Source organism: Gouania willdenowi, chromosome 8 (genome assembly GCF_900634775.1).
Source record: "Gouania willdenowi chromosome 8, fGouWil2.1, whole genome shotgun sequence".
NCBI lineage: Eukaryota > Metazoa > Chordata > Actinopteri > Blenniiformes > Gobiesocidae > Gouania > Gouania willdenowi.
This window is the reverse complement of record NC_041051.1, coordinates 13,323,796-13,343,132: the sequence shown is the minus strand read 5'-3', so window position 1 is coordinate 13,343,132 and position 19,337 is coordinate 13,323,796. Positions and strand designations below refer to the sequence as shown.

The following is a 19,337-nucleotide window of genomic DNA, read 5'->3' as shown; positions in this document are numbered from 1 at the left end:
CCACTTGTAGATCCACTACCCCTGCAATTGCTTCTGTCAAATAAGCAGAATATGAGAGATCTATTTAGTGCATTTATGAAAATGAATATGCAATCTGTGCGCCTTAGCCAGAATGCACTAAATATTTGAAGGAGACTGATTGCAGCGATTTGCAGTTACTCTTTGTCCAGCTTTACGGACAGACAGCTGTTGTTATTGATGTAACGAGACAGGCTAAAACCTGCCTGCAGGAGTCGACATTTATTAAATGAATGAATCAATGGTTCTTCTGGTTATTTCTAGATTTATTTGCTGTAATTCAACAATAGTTTTTTTGCCTCTTGCACTAACATCTCCAAAATGTCCATTTGCGCTTGTGGTTACTCTGTTCCTAAACACTCTCCATTTAAATAGGACATCTCCACCACTTTTGCACCTGCTATCATTTGCACAAACACTTTTATCTTACCTCATTTAGAGCTCTTTATTTTGGATCTTAGTAAATCAGGCCCAGCATGTCCACATATGGATGAAAATACTCCCCGTCTTCTGTTTTGTCTAGATTGATACATGATTCCTTGTTTTGATTTGACATTAAAACACATAAAACTACGGCAAAACCTTTTTTTTCTGAAGCTATTGTCTCCAAACACCCTCAGTAACTGATCCCAGTGTGTCCAAATGTGTGTGCGGAAATGTGTATGTACAAGGGATTAACTAAAGCAGGTCTGGTGCTTTTGAGGTGTCCAGTGTCCCCTTGATGGGGCCGTAGTGTCTGCCCTACCCAGATGGATATCTTCTGTCTGGCTACTGGCTAAAGGCAGCCGATAGGGGTGATTTTTAACAGCTTGGCATGTAATGTGATACACAAACTGCTAAAGTGCTTACTATAAAAACCTACATTTCATGCTTGACAGGACCTGCTCCCACTTAGATCACCTTGTTTCACACATCTACCATGAATAGGAGGAGAATGGGACGATGGGACGTTTAAGTCGACGTGTGCGATCATGATTTGTTTTTTCTCCCGTCACTCTACTACATCAAGGCCTTGTACCCAATTTCATGGTTATCTCAAAAATCAAAGACAAACAAAAACAATCCCGCCTACTGCTCCTCCTCCCTCCAATTCAAAGAGGTAGAGCGAGGCAAAGTGACAGAAGAGGAATGGAAGGGAGAAAAAGGCACTTGGGCAAGGGAGGAGGGTGTTTAAATACAGGCCTCGACAAGGCTGTCAAAAAGAGGGAGCTGCGGAAGAATGGAGGTGAATGAAAAGAGAGTGGACCTTGCAGAGACGTTCTCCTCAGGCCTAAGTTGAGTGTATGTGTTTACTCAGCCAGCTAATAACTCTGTACAGGGGGCATGGCCTTACTCTACACACCACACACACACGATCAAGTGGAAAGGGATGGGATGTCAGTTCCATTTGCAACTCATTTTCAAAGTCTGAATGAATCTCATTTGCTATCCCCTCCAACCCACTAGCCTGGCTGAGTAGTGTTGCCCAAATTCCTGAGGGAAAAAAGGAGCTTAGCTAAAACTCACTATTCTTTAATTGACCACACTGAGACATTCCTCTTTGACTGGCTTTAGTGTAAACAGAATGAGAAGATTACCACCACACACAGTAAGCCCCTCCTGGGACAAAGTGCCCCTGTTTAGTTTGGTTCATCTACTGCCTAGGTTCCCAAAGTGTGGTACGTGAAGAAAAAATTAAAATTGGAACCTAGAATATAAATCGACCAGCAGTCAGGAGCTTCCATACATTGACACAACTTACACATTGGCCTCTGTAAGACCACCTTCTAGTGGTGACAGAGAAACAATCTCATCAAAAAAAGCGCAAATATGACTATATGCTTTGTGCTAGCCAAACTTGCTGTCAAGACATTGATGCCCTTTGCCACCAGATACTTGTGTGAAAGTGGATTTTCAGCTTTGACAAACACAAAAACCAAATACAGAACAAGACTTTGTGTGGAGAAAGATTTAAGACTCAGACTCTCTCAAATTCAGCCAAACATTGCAGTTATGTGCATTATCTCAACCTCACCCTTCTCATTAAAGTTGTAGCAAGTTGTATTTCACAAGTTCAGGGTGATGAAAAAGAGAGATTTTTTTCTTACTGAAAATGCCAGTAGGTTAGTAAAATAAATTGACTGATAATTCTAAATTACAGATTTTTATTTTTCAACCATATTATTCATCTGACATGGCAAGAGCCAGATTGATGTGTAACTCGACTTCTCCACATCAATCTAGGTCTGTGTCTGGCGAATCCTTTCGGAACCAGGGAGGGACATGGACAGAATGCTTGAAGCTGATTGGGTGAAGCGCCTGTCCACCATGATTTGTTTTAGCCAATCACACGGTAACAAGTGATGTCGTCATTGGCATGCGCTGCAGAGACACTGCAACAACAACAACAAGGCTCCGCTTTGCCCGTCTTTACCGTCCAAAAATGCACAAAGCGCCCCTCGCTGTTGCTCTTTCAAAAAGGAAATGCTGGATTCTTCTAAAACTGAGTTTATAGCAGCTTCCACACGTTCATCCTCCTGCGTCGACATCTTTCTATTTTGATTCGGAGCTATGCTAATAGCGGTAGCCCAGCTAGTTCCTCTCCCCGCAACTGCGCACGCGGCAGTTTTGCTTCGGTGCTTCTGCCTTCGTCACACCCGTATATCCCGCCCTAAACCACAACACTGCTTCATGATTGGTACGAATCGGTTCGGTTCGCTATCGAAAGGCAAAGGCGGTAACAGCACAAGATGGATTCTGGTGTTTGTGAACATCCATCTTGCAGGCAAGGTTAGTATTCCTCAACTGGATAGATACAATTCAGAGACACATTTCACTCTAGCACTACACTGCATTTGACATTATATTATTATGTTTTTAAGTGTGCAGGAGTAGGAGGCGCATGGCTTCAAATTAAAGGTCTGAAGAGGTACAGGACTGTGAAAAGTTTGGGAACCACTGATCTACTGTAGGGTTGATTTACCTGCCTTGACTTGTTTAAAAATTATATTTTTGAAGGTATGACTGTACAATCAGCAAGAATATTCCATTATTCACAGAGGAAGGAAAATTCTGCTTCTTCAAAATGATCAATTTACACAAAAAAAAACTTACCAAGGATGGAGACCTTGCTGAGAAACTCTTCGTACATCTTTCTCTTCCTCAGTGTGCTACCCTGAAAATCAAACAGTAAAACACCCATCAACAAACATCAAACTGAACCTGCACTAAAAATCAGGGGTGGTCATAGATCAACGAATCGAAGATCATTTACTCCAAAAAGAGTAAACAATGTTTTTATATTTACCATAAACACTCCATGCATTGTATTGTGGGAGGTGGAGTCCTGTAGATGGATGCGTTAGTGTTTTTCACATGATTTCTTATGTTTCTTTGCCAGAAAAGCAGGACAGTTTTTCGCTTGATGTCATTTTTGTTCTAGTTTGTTCCCCATATTCCATGTGATATCAGAATGAAGCAAAAACACTTCTATGCACTCGTCTCTGCAACTTCACATCCCACAATGCAACACGAGAAAATTTCAACTGTCTTCATTGATCTATGAGGAATACACTATGATTTTATCTCATAAATAAATATCAGGGGGAGTAGCTTTAATTAATTTTCACCCTTTTCAAATGAATAACAAACATTAATTAAACTTGGTCACAATGTTGTAGACATTAAAATGCATTTAACTTGGCAAAATTACGTGTGAACAATTGGTCCGAGTTCATGGGGTCAAGCTATTGAAGGTGAAGATAAAGTATGTGGTAATGTTCATGGCATGTGTATGTCTGTGTGTGTGGCCCACCCCACCCAGCAGGCTGGGGGACTTTCCCCTCTCCACTGCTTGCTATGACAATCAGGTGCTTCCTGACAAGTCTAGACCCAGAGGACCCCTTACCTAACGGCATTTCTTCTCTGCTGCACAGAACCACGAGAAAGTGAGGAGTGAGGATCTTGTGCACTGTCGCATATGGAACTGATATATGAATGTCAGGGGTGCCTTTAATGCAAGGCCTGAATGTAATCCCTGTCTCTAATTTGTAATTCTTTCACATTTTGACTTAAAAGAGGATACAATACTCCAAAGTGAAGCAATGTCAAACTCTGAATTGTAAACAAGTTGATTAAAGGAAATCTAGACGTTCATCCTACCTAATGATTTTAGTGTGTGTGTCCCATGGCCAGAGCATGCAGTCTGTTTTTACCTCTGCCACAGGCCATGAATCTTACTCAGTATATTGAACTGTGACTTAATGTGCTTCTATCACAGTAACCACACACGTGCATGCATGTGGGATTAAAAAGGAACTATCACTGGAAGTTTGATGACAACTGATTATTGAGGTTAATTTTCTGGAAAAGGTCTGCCCTGACAAAAACACATCTTCAATGTAGTAGTAGGGTTGGGGTCAATTATAATTGTAATTGTATAATTGATAATTAATTACACATATGACAAGTATAATTGCAACTGTAATTGAAATAATATGTTGCTGTTGTAATCATAATTGAAATGTAATTAAGTTCAGATAATTGACTTTGTAAATGTAAGTGGCATGGAAATTCTATAAATACTGTCAATTAAACACAAACCTGTGGAACCATGTTACAGTTCTATGGCTTACACATACGTAATTAATAAAAAAAATAATAATAATAGTAATAATAATATTAATCTAGGGATATACTGACAGAAAAAAGGCTTAGACTTCCACACCAAACATATTAATACCAATATTTTCATTGATTAGGAAGCCTAACAAGGTAACCAAGGGATGAAAAACATATTAGATGATAGATAATAAGGAAGGTTAAGTTTTATGGGGTTATTTATATCAATCTCAGTAATTGTGATTCATTGAATTAGTAACTGAGAACAAAATTGTAATTGACTTTCAGGTAAAAAATTATATTTGTAATTTTAATTGTATTTGGAAAAATGCTGATCACCGTAATCATAATTGAACATGGATAATTGAAGATGTAATTGTAAATGAAAAATCCAAATCACCATTTATGGCCCCTATCCCAAACTATTTTTTAAGTTTAGAGCATCTACCAATCCCGATTTCTTTTTTTTCTATTATCAGCGTTTATTTGTGTTTGTCTGTTTACAGGATTACATCAATTGTATTTAACAGATTTTGACAAAAAACGATCTTTATGAAATTTGACTAAGTTGTGTCGGATTAGTTCTTCAATCACCCCAACAAGTTTTATTCAGATCAGATCCAGATTGTGCTTTCATTGTGTTTTTTGGAAAAAACTGGAGTACCCATACATTTGGACTGTATCACAATAAATGGGGAAAGAAAATTCTTCCAAGCCTTTAAAGTGTGAATGATCATGGTACCATGATGAGAATCACTCATCCAGTTAACTGCCAATATCTGGAAAAAAGGATATTTGGCGCTTGGTGGAGGTTAGCACGCTCTCAGTGCTCACATTGGTAGATATGAGAATAGTGTTTTCTAATTCTTTGATATAAGAAAAAGAAAGATTTAAAGAAGCTTTACAAGCATTACACTTTCTCTCAAATCAACAGTTATCTAAACTTCAAATTATACATTTCATGTAAAAATACATCCTTAAGATAAGCATTTTTTTCCTCTGTTTGTACTGCTTTGATTTCTCTGCGACCTTAACCGTCCTATCTACTTGGGAGGGCCCGAGCACATGTTTCATCTTTAATACTCTTCTACCCCTGTTGGCTGTAATATGTCCACTCCTCCTGTGGTTAAAGATGAACCCGCCTCTGTGTCTGTTGGCTGTCTTTCATGTGGAATCATCAAAACTTGAGGTGTGGAACACGGCCAGAATAAACCAACTGTACCTTAGCCCTTGTCTTCTTCACCTTCATCTTGTCCAATGTAAAAAAAATAAAAAATCCCACCCTCACATCAGTGCATCAACTCTTCTTGCTTTGTTTTGTGATTTACTTTTTTTTTTTTGCCAGTTTGTTCACACCTTTGTCTGATGCTGTATGTGTTTGAATCCCAAAGTAACTCAACAAGGTGGGTATTATGTGGCTATAAAATGGTTCATACAATGCAGAGCAGTGTGTTTATCAAAGAAAATTTAATTATCTTTTTTCTACAGTACAGCATGTCCCACTACCTTAAAGCACTGATTAAATCAGTATTAGTTTAGATATAGTATGTTTTTTGAATATACAGTATGTAATACCAATATCATGGTGTGGTAATTCTATATAACCTGAGTGAAACGTTCACAGTCTTTGAAGGAGGAAAATATGCCAAACATATTTACATAATTCAGAAGGCTTTCATTATAGCAGTGGTTCCTAACCTTTTTTTGATCAAGAATTCATTTTTGATCAAGTTTGTTCAACTGTACTAAAGATACAGAGTTGCCAGTATTAGTAACAAACAACTAAGAAGTTGTGCCAGCTCAGATATTTTTATACTGCATTTTATTATTGTTATTGTTAACTACATTTATACTTGACAAAGCAAAAGTATAGAATATAGTTGTTTTTCAACAATTACATTTCATTTTCAACAATAAATTTCCGGCTACCCTGTTTAAACTCCAGGAGACCCCAAGGTTAAAAAGCACTGCATTATACCATCCTGAATGTGAAATAATGAATTTATTTGGTTTATATGCTCCATAAATTCTTTTTGAATGACAATCCCAAAAGCAACATTTTTCTACATTCTACTTTCTGGGGAGGAGAGAAAAAAACACAGATGTAGATACTTTATAATGACAATGTGAAATAAAGATTAAATGAATTGGTTGTTTTAACACATCAAAACTGTTAACTCTACAGGGCCATTAAAAGCTGAAACTTAATTACAATAAAAAATCATAATGCAATCGCGTCTTCAGGAATCTAAGAAACCACAAAGGCATATTCGCTAAACATATCTGTATTTCATTTGTATATTTGTATATTTGTACATTTGTAATATATTGTACTGGAGGTGTGCACTTGTATGTAATCCCTATTTAATCAACAGTCTTTTATTTATTTATGCACATTTTCTTTTTCCTTTCTTTCTTTTCTATGTTGAAAAAGCAATTTCCCAATGGGATAAATAAAGTACATCTGATTCTGATTCATACTAATTTTGTAAGATAACCCGTACTAGTGAGAATTCATTATTTTGGTTCAATGTAAATATTTAGGCTAATGTTGTTTTTTATTTAGGGACCAGAAAAACTTAAAAGAGCATAGACACCATGTTAAAACAATAAAACTGTTTACAGTGGTAACACAACAAGCTTCTAATAAAGCGCAGCTCTCAGCGCTTAGCGTCAAAGTTTTACTGAAAAACACACAAACACGCAAAAACAAACAAAATGCTAACTGTGTTGGCCTGTGATGTTGCCAGAATACCACACTTTGTAAGAAGTGCTTTACAAATCAGTGACAGCCATAATTAACTACAGGTTCACATAATTGAATTCTGCTTCACCCGTCTCCCCTCCTGCTGCTGCTGCATGGAACCAAGGAATGAAAGCTGCAGAGAGAATCCTTTGAAAGAAAGGTTTCCAGGGCGGATTGTGCCCTCAGCTTAACTATGTGCTTAAGAGGTGACATGAGTGCTGGGCAGGCCAGTGCCAACTCTACATGGAGGTGAAAGGTCCAAAAACAGAGCTCTGTGTTTAAACTATTTGACATAGAACAGAGATTCCACTAGCAAAGGCTTAAATAAATAGAGACGCTTTCAAAGCTAATTGGATGTATCTCATTGGGTTGGAATATGGATTTAGGAACCTTTGAAGGATTGCGTCGCAGCTCAGTAAGAGTCTGACACAAGTACAGACGCGCAAACACAATAATTGGTCATTATAGTGTCTGTGTGTGTGTGTGTGTGTGTGTGTGTGTCTGTGTGTGTGTGTGTGTGTGTGTGTGTGTGTGTGTGTGTGTGTGTGTGTGTGTGTGTGTGTGTGTGTGTGTGTGTGTGTGTGTGTGTGCATGTGTGTGTGTGTAAGTATGACAGCTGGGGCAGAGCACCTTGTGTTTCCAGTTTAAACATTTAGACATTCCTGCTAGATAAGCTCCTGCAGCGGGAAGTGTGTGTACAAGCATTAGATATGACCCTACAGTCCTCACACACACACACCCCTCCTCTTTGCCCTTTCCTTTGCTCCATCTCAGAAAACATGCGAGGAGACATTCAAATGGGAGGACACATGCCCACGTGCATGTGGATGTATATGAAAGATAAAAATGAAAGTATCAAAGGTTTAAGGACTCTTTAAGTGGTTGGGGAGGAGGAGATGTGTATAGCGCATGAATGATAAAGCTAAAGAACATATTCCTTCATAAGTCTGAGAGGATTTTAAAACTGACTGATTTGAAACAAAAAGCTACTGGCATATATGTGATATGAGTTTAGACTGTCCCTTCACTCACCCATGCACAAAGATAATTAAATATACAATAGCCAAGATATTGCTCTTGATAATATGAAACAAAGTGTCTTACCATGAGGATGCGCCTGTAGCTGTCTCTGTCAATGCCCCACAGTTTCAGATCAGTCTTGGCCTTGACCGTTGCAGCTCTCGGAGTCCCATAGATCAGTGCTAGCTCTCCAAAACTGCCTCCTTCTCCAATGCTGGTCACCCACTCACCATTTACATACACCTGTAGACACAGCAATCCACACACTGGTAAGAAATGTGCATTTTTATACTACATCCATTGTTATATGAATACTTAGGTACTGTAGGTTTGTGGAAAACAGAAGTTCTCAACCCTTTCAACCAAAATATGAGTTACAGACGTGTTTATAATGTGTCGTAGGTTAATATCTAAAACAATGGTCCCCAAACCTTTTTTGTTGCACAAGCCCTTTGAATAATAATAATAAAAAAACAGTAATAATAAAGTTGATTGAGTGCAAATCATTTTTTTTTTTTACTATTTTTCATGCTCAATGAACGCCGCACCCAACTCGCCTAACCTAGATTGGGAACCACTAGTCTAAACAAAGAAAAAACATAAAAAATATCTTGTGAAGCAACTTTGAAAGGGATGTTTTCAATACCGTCTGCAGAGGTGATAAAAAGCTCGTTTTGTATGCTTGTTATTGAAGAAAGGGTAGTGGGTTTTTTTAAATGCTGTTTTTTAAGACTGTAGAGAGTTTTTTTGCGCTCATGTTGCATCATTTGAGAAAAATTGTGCTTTATTGCTAAACTAAACAATGATGGTGTGCTGCACAGTCTGAGCAGACGGGAACCACTCTTGGAATCATCAGAAATATGGCCACAAAAGGGATATTTGGATCTGTCACTTAAAGACTAATAAAGGTCTACAAAATGAACAAACTGAAGGGTAAAAGTAGCAGATCTAAAACATTAAAGCTTAAGTGTACGCAAATAATAAGCATCACAATTAGTTCAAATGAAAACCAGGAAGTGGCAGACCAAACCACATATAGACCTATACAACAATACTTTAATTTTAAAGGCTCTACTTCACATGTTTTGCAGCTACTCAGTATTTCAGTAAATAATTCAGCTCCCAGTATTTTTAAGGGGTTTAAATGTAGAATTTATACCATAGCAAATATATTTCAAAATGAATTAGTATTGAACATTGTGTGAGCACTTCCGCCCCCCTCGCGTCTCAGTTTCTGGGCTGCTTGATGTGGCTGTAGGCTCATCGCTAAGTATTTGATCCCCTGTAAGTCCTCAGATGAGACCCTCTAAAAGGCTTTCTATCGCTCCATCAGTCCCTTTTATTTCCTTTGTCTTGTCTTGCTCAGGATTTTTTTGTGTGATTTGGAAGTGACGGAGATCAGAGAGCCATTATGGACTTTACGGGTGTATTCTCACATCTAACACTTACACACACTCTTACATGCCTAATGCCCTGCACACACTTGCATAGCTTGACTGGGACCTGCCACTTTTGCTCTATGGACAACCCATCACAACTCGTTTAACTCACTTAGGCTGATATTAGTTTACTATCACTATCATCTTTCTCAGTGACTTTATCAGAAAGGAAGAGAAAAGGAGGAGAATCCATCCCTCTAGTGGCTGCTGTGAACTATAAGCCATTGTTGAGTTAAGGATAGGATGGTGGTGACTGAACACTGGCATGAGATTTATGAAAAAAAAACCAAAGGGGAGAATAATTTTTAGAAACCTTTTTATTAGTAATCTATTTTGAAATGTGAACTGAACTACTGCATTTGCAGCAATATTTTCTTATAATATTGTTTTTAAATGTGCCAAATGACAACAAATAAAATTTTAATTCCTTTCCGATTACAATTTAACAGAAAACATGAAATACCACAAAGTGCTGTCAAAACGTTACATCAGGGTATACGTCAGAGTCTGACAGTCAAACAGTCTCTTTTGTCTTTAGTTTCGATGATGCACTAAAGCTTTTTTTTCTGCTTTCCGGTTGGCGGATCAATAGCATCTCCCTGCTTTAACCACATCTCCACAAATCTGTGGGCAGAAGGAGGCAACATCTTGTGCATTTACAGAGATGAAATGCAGGTTTTTCATTACTTCAGAACTTTAGAAATTCAGAACTTTAACTGTAGACCACACAGGCTGTGTGTAAAGATTCAGCAGAGGGAAGGACGTGTAAGCCAGAGGAGGGGAAAAGCCCCACCGGCAAATCATACCCTTCTTATAACCAACTTTTGGAGTGTAAATAAGCCTGTGCAATGTATCGAGAGTTGAGATATATTGTGATTTCTGTTTTGACAATGCAGAAAATTACAATATCGCCTTTGACTATATATTTTCATTTTGAGTTAAAAATATATCATAGATTTATATCGTATACAGCCATTTTGAGAAGTAATATCAAGATATGAATTTGGATCCATATCACTCAGCCCTACTCGCAAACCTTAAAAATGGAAAGATCCACTAGAAATACTAACAAAATTAAAAATTAATATAATTAATTGTATTGATACATTCGGTTTTTTTTCTTTATCAGCTTTAATCAATTGCTCATTTGTTTAAGACTTGTTTCCCTTTTCCCCTGATCTCACTCGTTTCCTTTACATGTTCCTATCTTCTTCCTAACCCAAAAACAGACACGAAGAGCATCATCTCACGTCACTCTTTCACACAAATTTAGCATCGGGTCCCCTTTCTTATCTAATCACTTCTTACATAAGAGCACATGAGACAAAGCAATCAGTTTAGCAAGAGGTACTTTTTGATAACACGACCATTCAACTATTTTTGATCTTCCTTCCGTCTAGGTCGGTGGGTCCATGATATTGGTAAACCTGCCTCTCTCCTCTTACCCACTGTCTCTGTGAGCTGTAAGATGATAAGGTCACTTCCTGTTTAACTTTCCACCGGACCCTGTTCTATCTCTCCGCTTAACTCCATCACACGGTGCCAGGCTGGTGAAGACAAATGATCTTCTCATTGTGAATGCCTTTCACGGTGCCTTTGACTCCATAGGATCATTTTAAGATTGTCATCAACGTGGAACTGAACTTAGAAGAGAACTAAACAAAAGGGGCAACCCTACAACCAGCCCATTGTCAGAGGAGCGCTCTGTTCTTCCCCCTGAGTCACATCACACAATCCTTCCTGCATCACATCATCTACTTTTGAAAGCTAGTGGATGAAAGCAAAGCTGGCAAACAGCAAACCCCTGTCGTCAACATGTATTTGAAACGACCATTTGATAAGTAAACACCAAAATAACTAAAAATGAAGACAGCACTGTTACTACTTACGTCTACTTCACCTTGGTCAATCACATAGAAGTTATCTCCTTCATCACCTGGGGAGAGAAGAAGAGATAGTCAATGGCTTCAACAAACTGAAAATCTAGCTAAATATAAAATATGGCTTTGATTACATTTTCTGTGCACTTAACTTCAATAAACAACAACACACAAAGAAAATGCTGTAAAACAGAACTTCTCAATTCATGACCCTTTTTCAGTGAATGCTTTTTTCCTAAGGCAAAGAAAATTAATTAATGTCACGCTTTCTTTTTTAAAGGGCATTTATAGTTTTTATTTGGTATATGAATATTTTTAAAATCAAGGTGATTTTTTGCATTCACTATTAGCACTGTGTTCTCCACTGATATGTATATACGTACCCTTATATAAGTAAAAACAATTACATCCTTTAAATTCAAGTTAAACATACACTTAAAGCCAAACCAGTTGATAACTGCTGATATCAACATCTCACTATATATATATATATATTAAGGTTTTCCTTCAAATAAAGACTTAGTTTTTGTAAATTTCACTCCTTAAGGTTTCAGAAATGAGTAGTTTTAATAAGTGTATTCTTTTGAGATTCGTGACCTATGATTGCATGCCAATCAATCAGTGTTTGCACTAACATTAATTCTAAAGGTGTATACTACATAAAATTACACAGAGTTGCAAAACACATATCTATTTTGTCGTATAATAACAACTGCACATAAATAAAGCCTCTGCTTCTGTTGCACACAACCTTTACTCCACAGAGGCAGAGGTTTTAGGTTTAATTAATACTTATTCTAAATGTGATTTCTTTTTTTATCTTTATCCGCAAAACATCCTGGCTCTTAGTTGTGTTGCAGACATAAGTATCCAGGCTTTTCAAATCAAACTATAACTCAGGACGTGAGTCATGGGATCAGGCCTTTTGATGTCTGTTAAAAGCATCTAGTCTTGAGATAAGACTGAAAAATGGCAAGTGTTCCTTTAATTACGCTATCCATTACATAGGACTCAAGGGAAATTATTAAAAGAGGACTGACAGCCGCATACAAGAGTGCTGTGAATCTCTAAAAAAGACACAAATACAACTCCATTCAGAGAAAGATGTCACTAATGATGCATGAGTCTAATTGACCAAACTATGCCTGTATGTGTGCTTAGTGGGGACCTATTGAGGGTGTGCATAGCTGCTTATGTGCACGACTGTTCTAGCGAGTACGCTTACCTGGAAAGTTGAAAGGCCGAGAGCGCCCTGTGAGTAAAGTTCACAGGAGTTCACATGGCTAATTAATACTGAGTAGAGAAGGCTCGTTAATCATACAGCTCTATTTGTCACACAAAACGCTCCTTGTCTGTCTGACGGACTGTTCCAGAGGAGACCCCAGATACACTCATAATAACACACCCACACACACACACACACACACACACACACACACACATCCTGCTGCAACCTGGCCCTCCACTATCTCTCTCTTTGAGTCTCTGCTTCTTTTTCTTTCATCTCTTCTGTCGCTCTTTCGATTCCCTCTCGCTCTGTCGCTCTTTTCTTCTACTCTTCCTGTCTTTTATCACTTCGGTGCCTGCTCCTTTGTTTCGTACCTTTCCAATCCTTCCATGCTTGAGAGTGCAGGCAAATATTTGACTAAGACGTGCACACATTCACACACACACACAAAGAAAAAGAAACATGCACACACGCAGACGTTCATCGTGTGGTCTTGTTTCAACACAAGCTGATCAGAAGTGAATTAAACTCAAACCCGTCAATAATTCCTTGCTGTTCTAAATACAGAGTGACCGGCTTTCCTGAAGCTTCAGCAGTGCAAACACTTAGAATGACATCAGTGCTGTTTATAGTACCTACACTCTACAGTGGACTGTATATAACAATGGATTGTCTGGGTCTGGGGGCCCCACAAAGTTACCAGGACCTTTTATCTCCAAATTAGGGCTGATATACTCTTGAATGGTGTCCTATGAGAGGAAGGGTTTTGTGTTTTAAACCTTAGACAACATGAGATTGCAACATGTGCCACAAGTATGAGCTAGATTATTTTGTGCAGACCTAAACCTAAAAATTATCCAAAAGCAAGAATTTTGTCTGTCAGAATGTGCATTTTTGGTGTGCTAAATGTGTGATTAAATGTGTCTGTGTCTGATAGCAGTTTGAGTGGGGGAGCATGGAAAAACATAGTCTGGCACTGCTAGCCTGTGATTCTTCAAAGTCCAGGGATGTCGAGAATGAAGGTTTAGAGAGAACTACATGGAGACAGACAAAGGGATGCAATGCCTGGTGCAGATTTAAGAACAAAATGAGTGGGGAGTAAAAATAAGGAAAAATAAAGGACATGGGAGTGAGTTGAGCAGCATAAGCAAAGGCAGTACAGGAAGAATGATTTGCAAATGTATCTGATGAATTCTCCAATGTCATGTGATGGAACAAAGTGCTAATCAATTCCATTTACTCTGGAGAGTTCTTCCAATCAGGAGTATTAATTTTGCTGACTAAAAATTCTCACCATAGTTTTCTTCTACTACATTTTTATGATGTGACAATAACAAAACAGACTATGACTAGTTAATAAAACATGAGAATGAAAACAAAATCAAAATATATTGATATTTTTGTCGACTAATAAATACTTAACTATAATTTCTTCACATTAGATGAAATCCAATCAGAACTCGTGGTCTTAAGCATTGATCACTTCAAATCTGTCGGTGTGTATTTACAAACATTAATACCATCGTTTATCAGGTTGATAAATGCTAATTGAATATTTAAAAATATACATAAACTCTTATTCTTTATGTTTAGTCAACTATATCTGGAACAAATTTTATCGGCTAAAATATTAATATAATTTAGTTGACTAAAACTAGACTATAACTGAAAATAATCCTGATGACAAAATATCTTGGCTAAACCTAAGTTGCAGTTCAGTCAAAAGAGTATGACTAAAACTAAATAAACTAAACAATTTGTGTGAATATGAAACCAAAGCTAAATCCAAAAGTAAATGCTTTGTAATAAAACAATAGAAACCAAAAGAGTTTAATCTTATTTGGCTATACATTTTCACATTCACATTGCTGTCAGACAGAATCACCTCTTAAAAGATGATCATCTTAATAACTAGGCAATTTTACGAGATAGTCACAATTAAATACAATTAAATCTTCCCATATTGACAGTTTTTATACTAACCTTGCTGAATAACTGTTTCCCCTGCAATGTGGGTGACTGGAAACATGGCATCAAATATGTCACTATAGAAGGAAAAAAAGAGATAAAAACAGGAGTAAATTACAAGAACAATATTATTCAAATGCTTGTTATAGTGATACATGAGTCAACCAGATTTCTATAAGTGTACATAGTGTTACGTACAATATACAGTAAAACAAACTTCTTCCATGGACATACATAATAAACATGTGATAGTGAAAACAATGGATATCCGTTGATACAAAATGGGCTCTTAGATTTGCAGACAGATTGAATTTGAAGAATATACAAACATTTTCTCCCAAAAGAAAGTAACACATCCAAAAGGAGAACAAAACTGAAAACAGTGAGTTAATATGCATTCTACTGTAGAAACATGGTAATGTAATAAACCAATGAGAACTTTTCATATTTATTACAGATGTTTTTCACTATTTTCTTCCCATTTTACAAGAATAGATATAACTTCATTATAGCAAAGTATCCAAAAGCAAACAATAAAAGAAAGCAAATTAATTGTAAATGGTGCTTAAGTAACGTACTTCATATTTATTTCAGCCCATCCTTTAAATTGGTGCTAATCTAAATGCTTAAATGTATTGTAATGTGTAGCATCTAATCAGTTAAATGTCACATGGATTATACAAAAAACAATGACAAATACCAGACCTATAAAATACATAGTGAGTGCTAAGTGAATGCTTCTTTGGAAAGTCTAAGTCCATTCTTAGTTCCCTTCGTAGCCTATTTGTTGTTCCAATGCATGTGTGTATATTATATTTAAGCTGCCACACTTTTGCATTTTGATCTACATATTGTAGAAATGATGATCAGGTCAGGCAGTGCAACACATTTTGTAAGGACAGACTTTAAGATTGTGCAGATAAAAAGGTAAACAGCATTTTGTTTATTACAAAATGAATTCACTATGTTGAAATACTTTCTCTTACAGTCTGACCCTGTTCATTACAGCAGGACACCAACTCATACTTACACATTCACATTGTATTAAAACACACAAAGCATTTAGAAAGCAAACTGACCTGCACTGGTGTAATGAAGTAACTGGCACTAAGTGTTCATTCTATTCTAGTAATTTTGAATGTTTTTATGAGTCATTTTGTATATTTTTGTTGTCATTTCTGTGTATTTGTGTTTTTTTACACTCTTCATGTTATTTTTTTGTGTGTATTTTTGTAGTCATCTTGTGTGTTTCTTGCGTAAATTTGTTGTCATTTTATGAAATTTTATTGTCATTTATTGTGTTATTTTGCTATATTTTTGCCGTGGTTTTTTAGTGTTTTTCTGTAATTCTTTGCATGTACTTTGGGAGCATGTGGCCCTAGGGCCACCAATTGAGCATGTCAGTCTATTAGTCAATCTATTTCAGATCAGGTGGTAACTTAGCAGGGTATGATTTACCAACATTTGAGCATTGACACATCACAAAACTTCACGGGATTCTTTATACCAGTGTTTCTCAAATGGGGGTACGCGGTGGCATTACAGGGGTTACTTGAGAGAGATAATTAATAAATTAACAAATGAAAACATTACACATAATACAATACAATAATGATGATGGAAATTATCTTGATTAGAACATGAAGTGAAAATATAATGGTCAGTCTTGGTCCTACACCAGGCGGGAGATGACCATAAATGATAAAAACTATAGAAATACATTCATTCAGGAGGCACTAAATACTGTTTCATTCTACGTATTTACAATGAGATTCTGTCAATTGTGTGTTATCACTCATTCATTCCATCATTATGCTCAGTAGTTGTTGTTTTTCATAGAATTTTGAGCTAAATATTGTAGATGGACAAAGGCGGTACTTGGATTCAGAAATAAGAGAAAGCGGGTACTTGAACCAAAAAAGTTTGAGAACCACTGCTTTAGACTATTATAACAATAGGATCAAAGTCAACACACTTGCATACATGTAATGATACTTTGTTCTCAAGCCCCGTACCCCTCTTTCTCTCTCCTGTCAGTGAATGCATCAGACAACACAACAAAGATACTTATGCACTTATCCTTGCCTCTACCTGTCTCCTTTCCCCCTTCTTCATCTCCCACTTCCTCCCCATCTCTTCTTGATCACTTTTTCTCCTCTTTTCCTTTCCCAATTACCCTTTCTTCCCCCCAATTCAATCCCTGCCTTACCTATATCTCCCATCTCTCGGTCTATCACCCTCTTTCAGAGTGTCCCAGATGAAGCGATTAATCTTGTCCTTTCCGCTACCTGTAACCCCTCTGACCTCATGAAAAGGCAGAGTAACCCTACAAACAATGACTCTGCTGTTCTGACAGAGACAGATATAAAGACAGAGAGGCAGATATACCTAAAGGACTGGGCGGGAGTTACTGGCAGTTCACCTCAACTCAAGGGAAAGACACAAAACTTCTTCTGAGCTCATATAGGAGGGTGTATATCTACCGGCTCTTATTGTTATTGTTATCAAGCACTCATTTAGAAAGCATTTGATTTAGTGTTTTAGTGATAAAAAAAACCTGGCTTGCTTGATGTTGCTTGTGATGATAGACTTCCTCTCTATTACTCTTCTTCTGTCCTCTTTCATTTCCTCCACCAGACAGTTGTTTATTTTTTTAAACAGCAGACATCTTTTTTTTTTTTTTACTAAAACATGAACACACAACCCTGCCAGGTTTCTATTAACACTACTGAGTTACTGAACAGCCCAAAATGTTGTCATGTCTTTGTGTTTACTAATGAGCTACAAAACATTGAATTAAACACTCTTTAACAAAGAGGTAGAAGTTTTGAAAGATCCCACGTAATCCACAACCACACTTTATACAGTAACTTTTTTGTTCTTCAAGTTGTGTGTGATCTTAACAGAGGCCATTAGTCTCTAGTTTGGCTGGTAAAGTGACCACATTATGAGCATTTAAAGGGTTTCTCACAACGGGGAATGTGGACCCCTGATGGTTGTTAAGTCATAGTTTGGGAATCCTACAAAATAATAATTGAAAATTAAATCTCGAGCGTATCATTAAACAGTACACAATACAAAAATACACAAAGCCACAAAAATAAGCTTATAATTACTACTACATGTGCTTTGAATGGATAATAACTAACACGAACACTAGTCCCTTAATGTGTCATGTAATTCTTTCACCAATTCTTTGCACAAGTTGTTAATATTACACTTTTTTTCTATATTTTATTTTTGCTGTCGAACTGATGATTTAAATCCATCACTGAAAATGCTAGATTAGATATAGTGTATGCCTCGTAGATCAATGACTCAATCATCATTTACTGTGAAAAGAAAGAAAAAAGGTTGAAAGTTTGTTTCCATCACCAGTATCTAAAATGCGTGTTGACAATTTTGCCCATGGCATTATGTGATGTGGATTCCTATAGACAGATGCATCAAAGTGTTTTTACTTCATTCTTACCATGATTTCTTGTATGGGGTTTTTTTCACATATTTTGTTTCACGGTATGTCTCGTGCTATCAGACCGAAGTAAAAACACTTCTCTGCGACTCCATAACCCACATTGCAATACGTCAAAATGTTGTGTTTATGGTGTGAAGATGTTTGACTCTTTGATCTAAAAGGCATACACTGTTAATGCTTGTGATATAGAAATTTAAGGATTTTTCTTCAGTATATACGCAGGCGTGACAAACAGAAGTTAGCGTTTACTGTACATACTGCACAACACGTGACTGATTTGAAGTCCTACTTTTGTGGGAATAATGTTGTGATTAGTTAGCATAATGTAATAGATCACAAATTAGAGCATTCAAACAATTCATTTTTAAACCATTTTGGTGTAAAACCTGTTACCTTGAAAGGCTGGAACACAGCTTTTTAAGGGCGAGTATGTGGTGCACAGTTGAACGCCCAGTATCAAGAGCAAGCCCAAGCAAGCACGACTAACTTGTGTTTTCTTAGTGTGATTACTCCAGTGTGATTTTTTTAGTGAGGACAAAATTGCCTCCAATCCCTTTTAAAATTACCCAAACATGCAAAAAGCCCCATACTGTATGCAATGGTGTGTACATTGTACAACCTCTGAAACAATGAGGGTGGAGCCACATATTCCCCTCACATCAACCTCCAGGAAAACCCCTTTACCCCTTAGCGGTATACAGCAGCTTAAGAAGATTAATGAATGAATGATCGTTTGTTTGCAGCTTAGGACTGAAATGCACATCAGAGAAAGTTGTTAGTTTTTCTTTAGAGATTTATAAAATAAAATCCTACATCAAAAAAAAAATTGAGAACAACTTACGGGACGCAATATATCAAAGAGGTGTCTAAGAAATTTACAGGCAAAGAAACAGTTTATGACTGGTGGCAACAAACACCGACTTAGGGTTGGTCTACGGGAGATGAGCAAAAACATCAAATCCAA

The 19,337-nt window shown here is 37.1% G+C and overlaps 1 protein-coding gene across 1 annotated transcript in view; it reads right to left on the bottom strand.

The window, feature by feature from the left end:
* prkar1b (protein kinase, cAMP-dependent, regulatory, type I, beta) overlaps nt 1–19,337 on the bottom strand; it is a 62,839-nt gene that overhangs the window by 14,070 nt on the left and 29,432 nt on the right. The window contains exons 5-8 of the mRNA XM_028456101.1: nt 14,914–14,975; nt 11,712–11,758; nt 8,468–8,626; nt 3,112–3,172 (exon numbers count right to left, since the gene is read on the bottom strand). Coding sequence (XP_028311902.1) covers nt 3,112–3,172; nt 8,468–8,626; nt 11,712–11,758; nt 14,914–14,975 — 329 coding nt within the window. The remainder of the gene's footprint in view (nt 1–3,111; nt 3,173–8,467; nt 8,627–11,711; nt 11,759–14,913; nt 14,976–19,337) is intronic.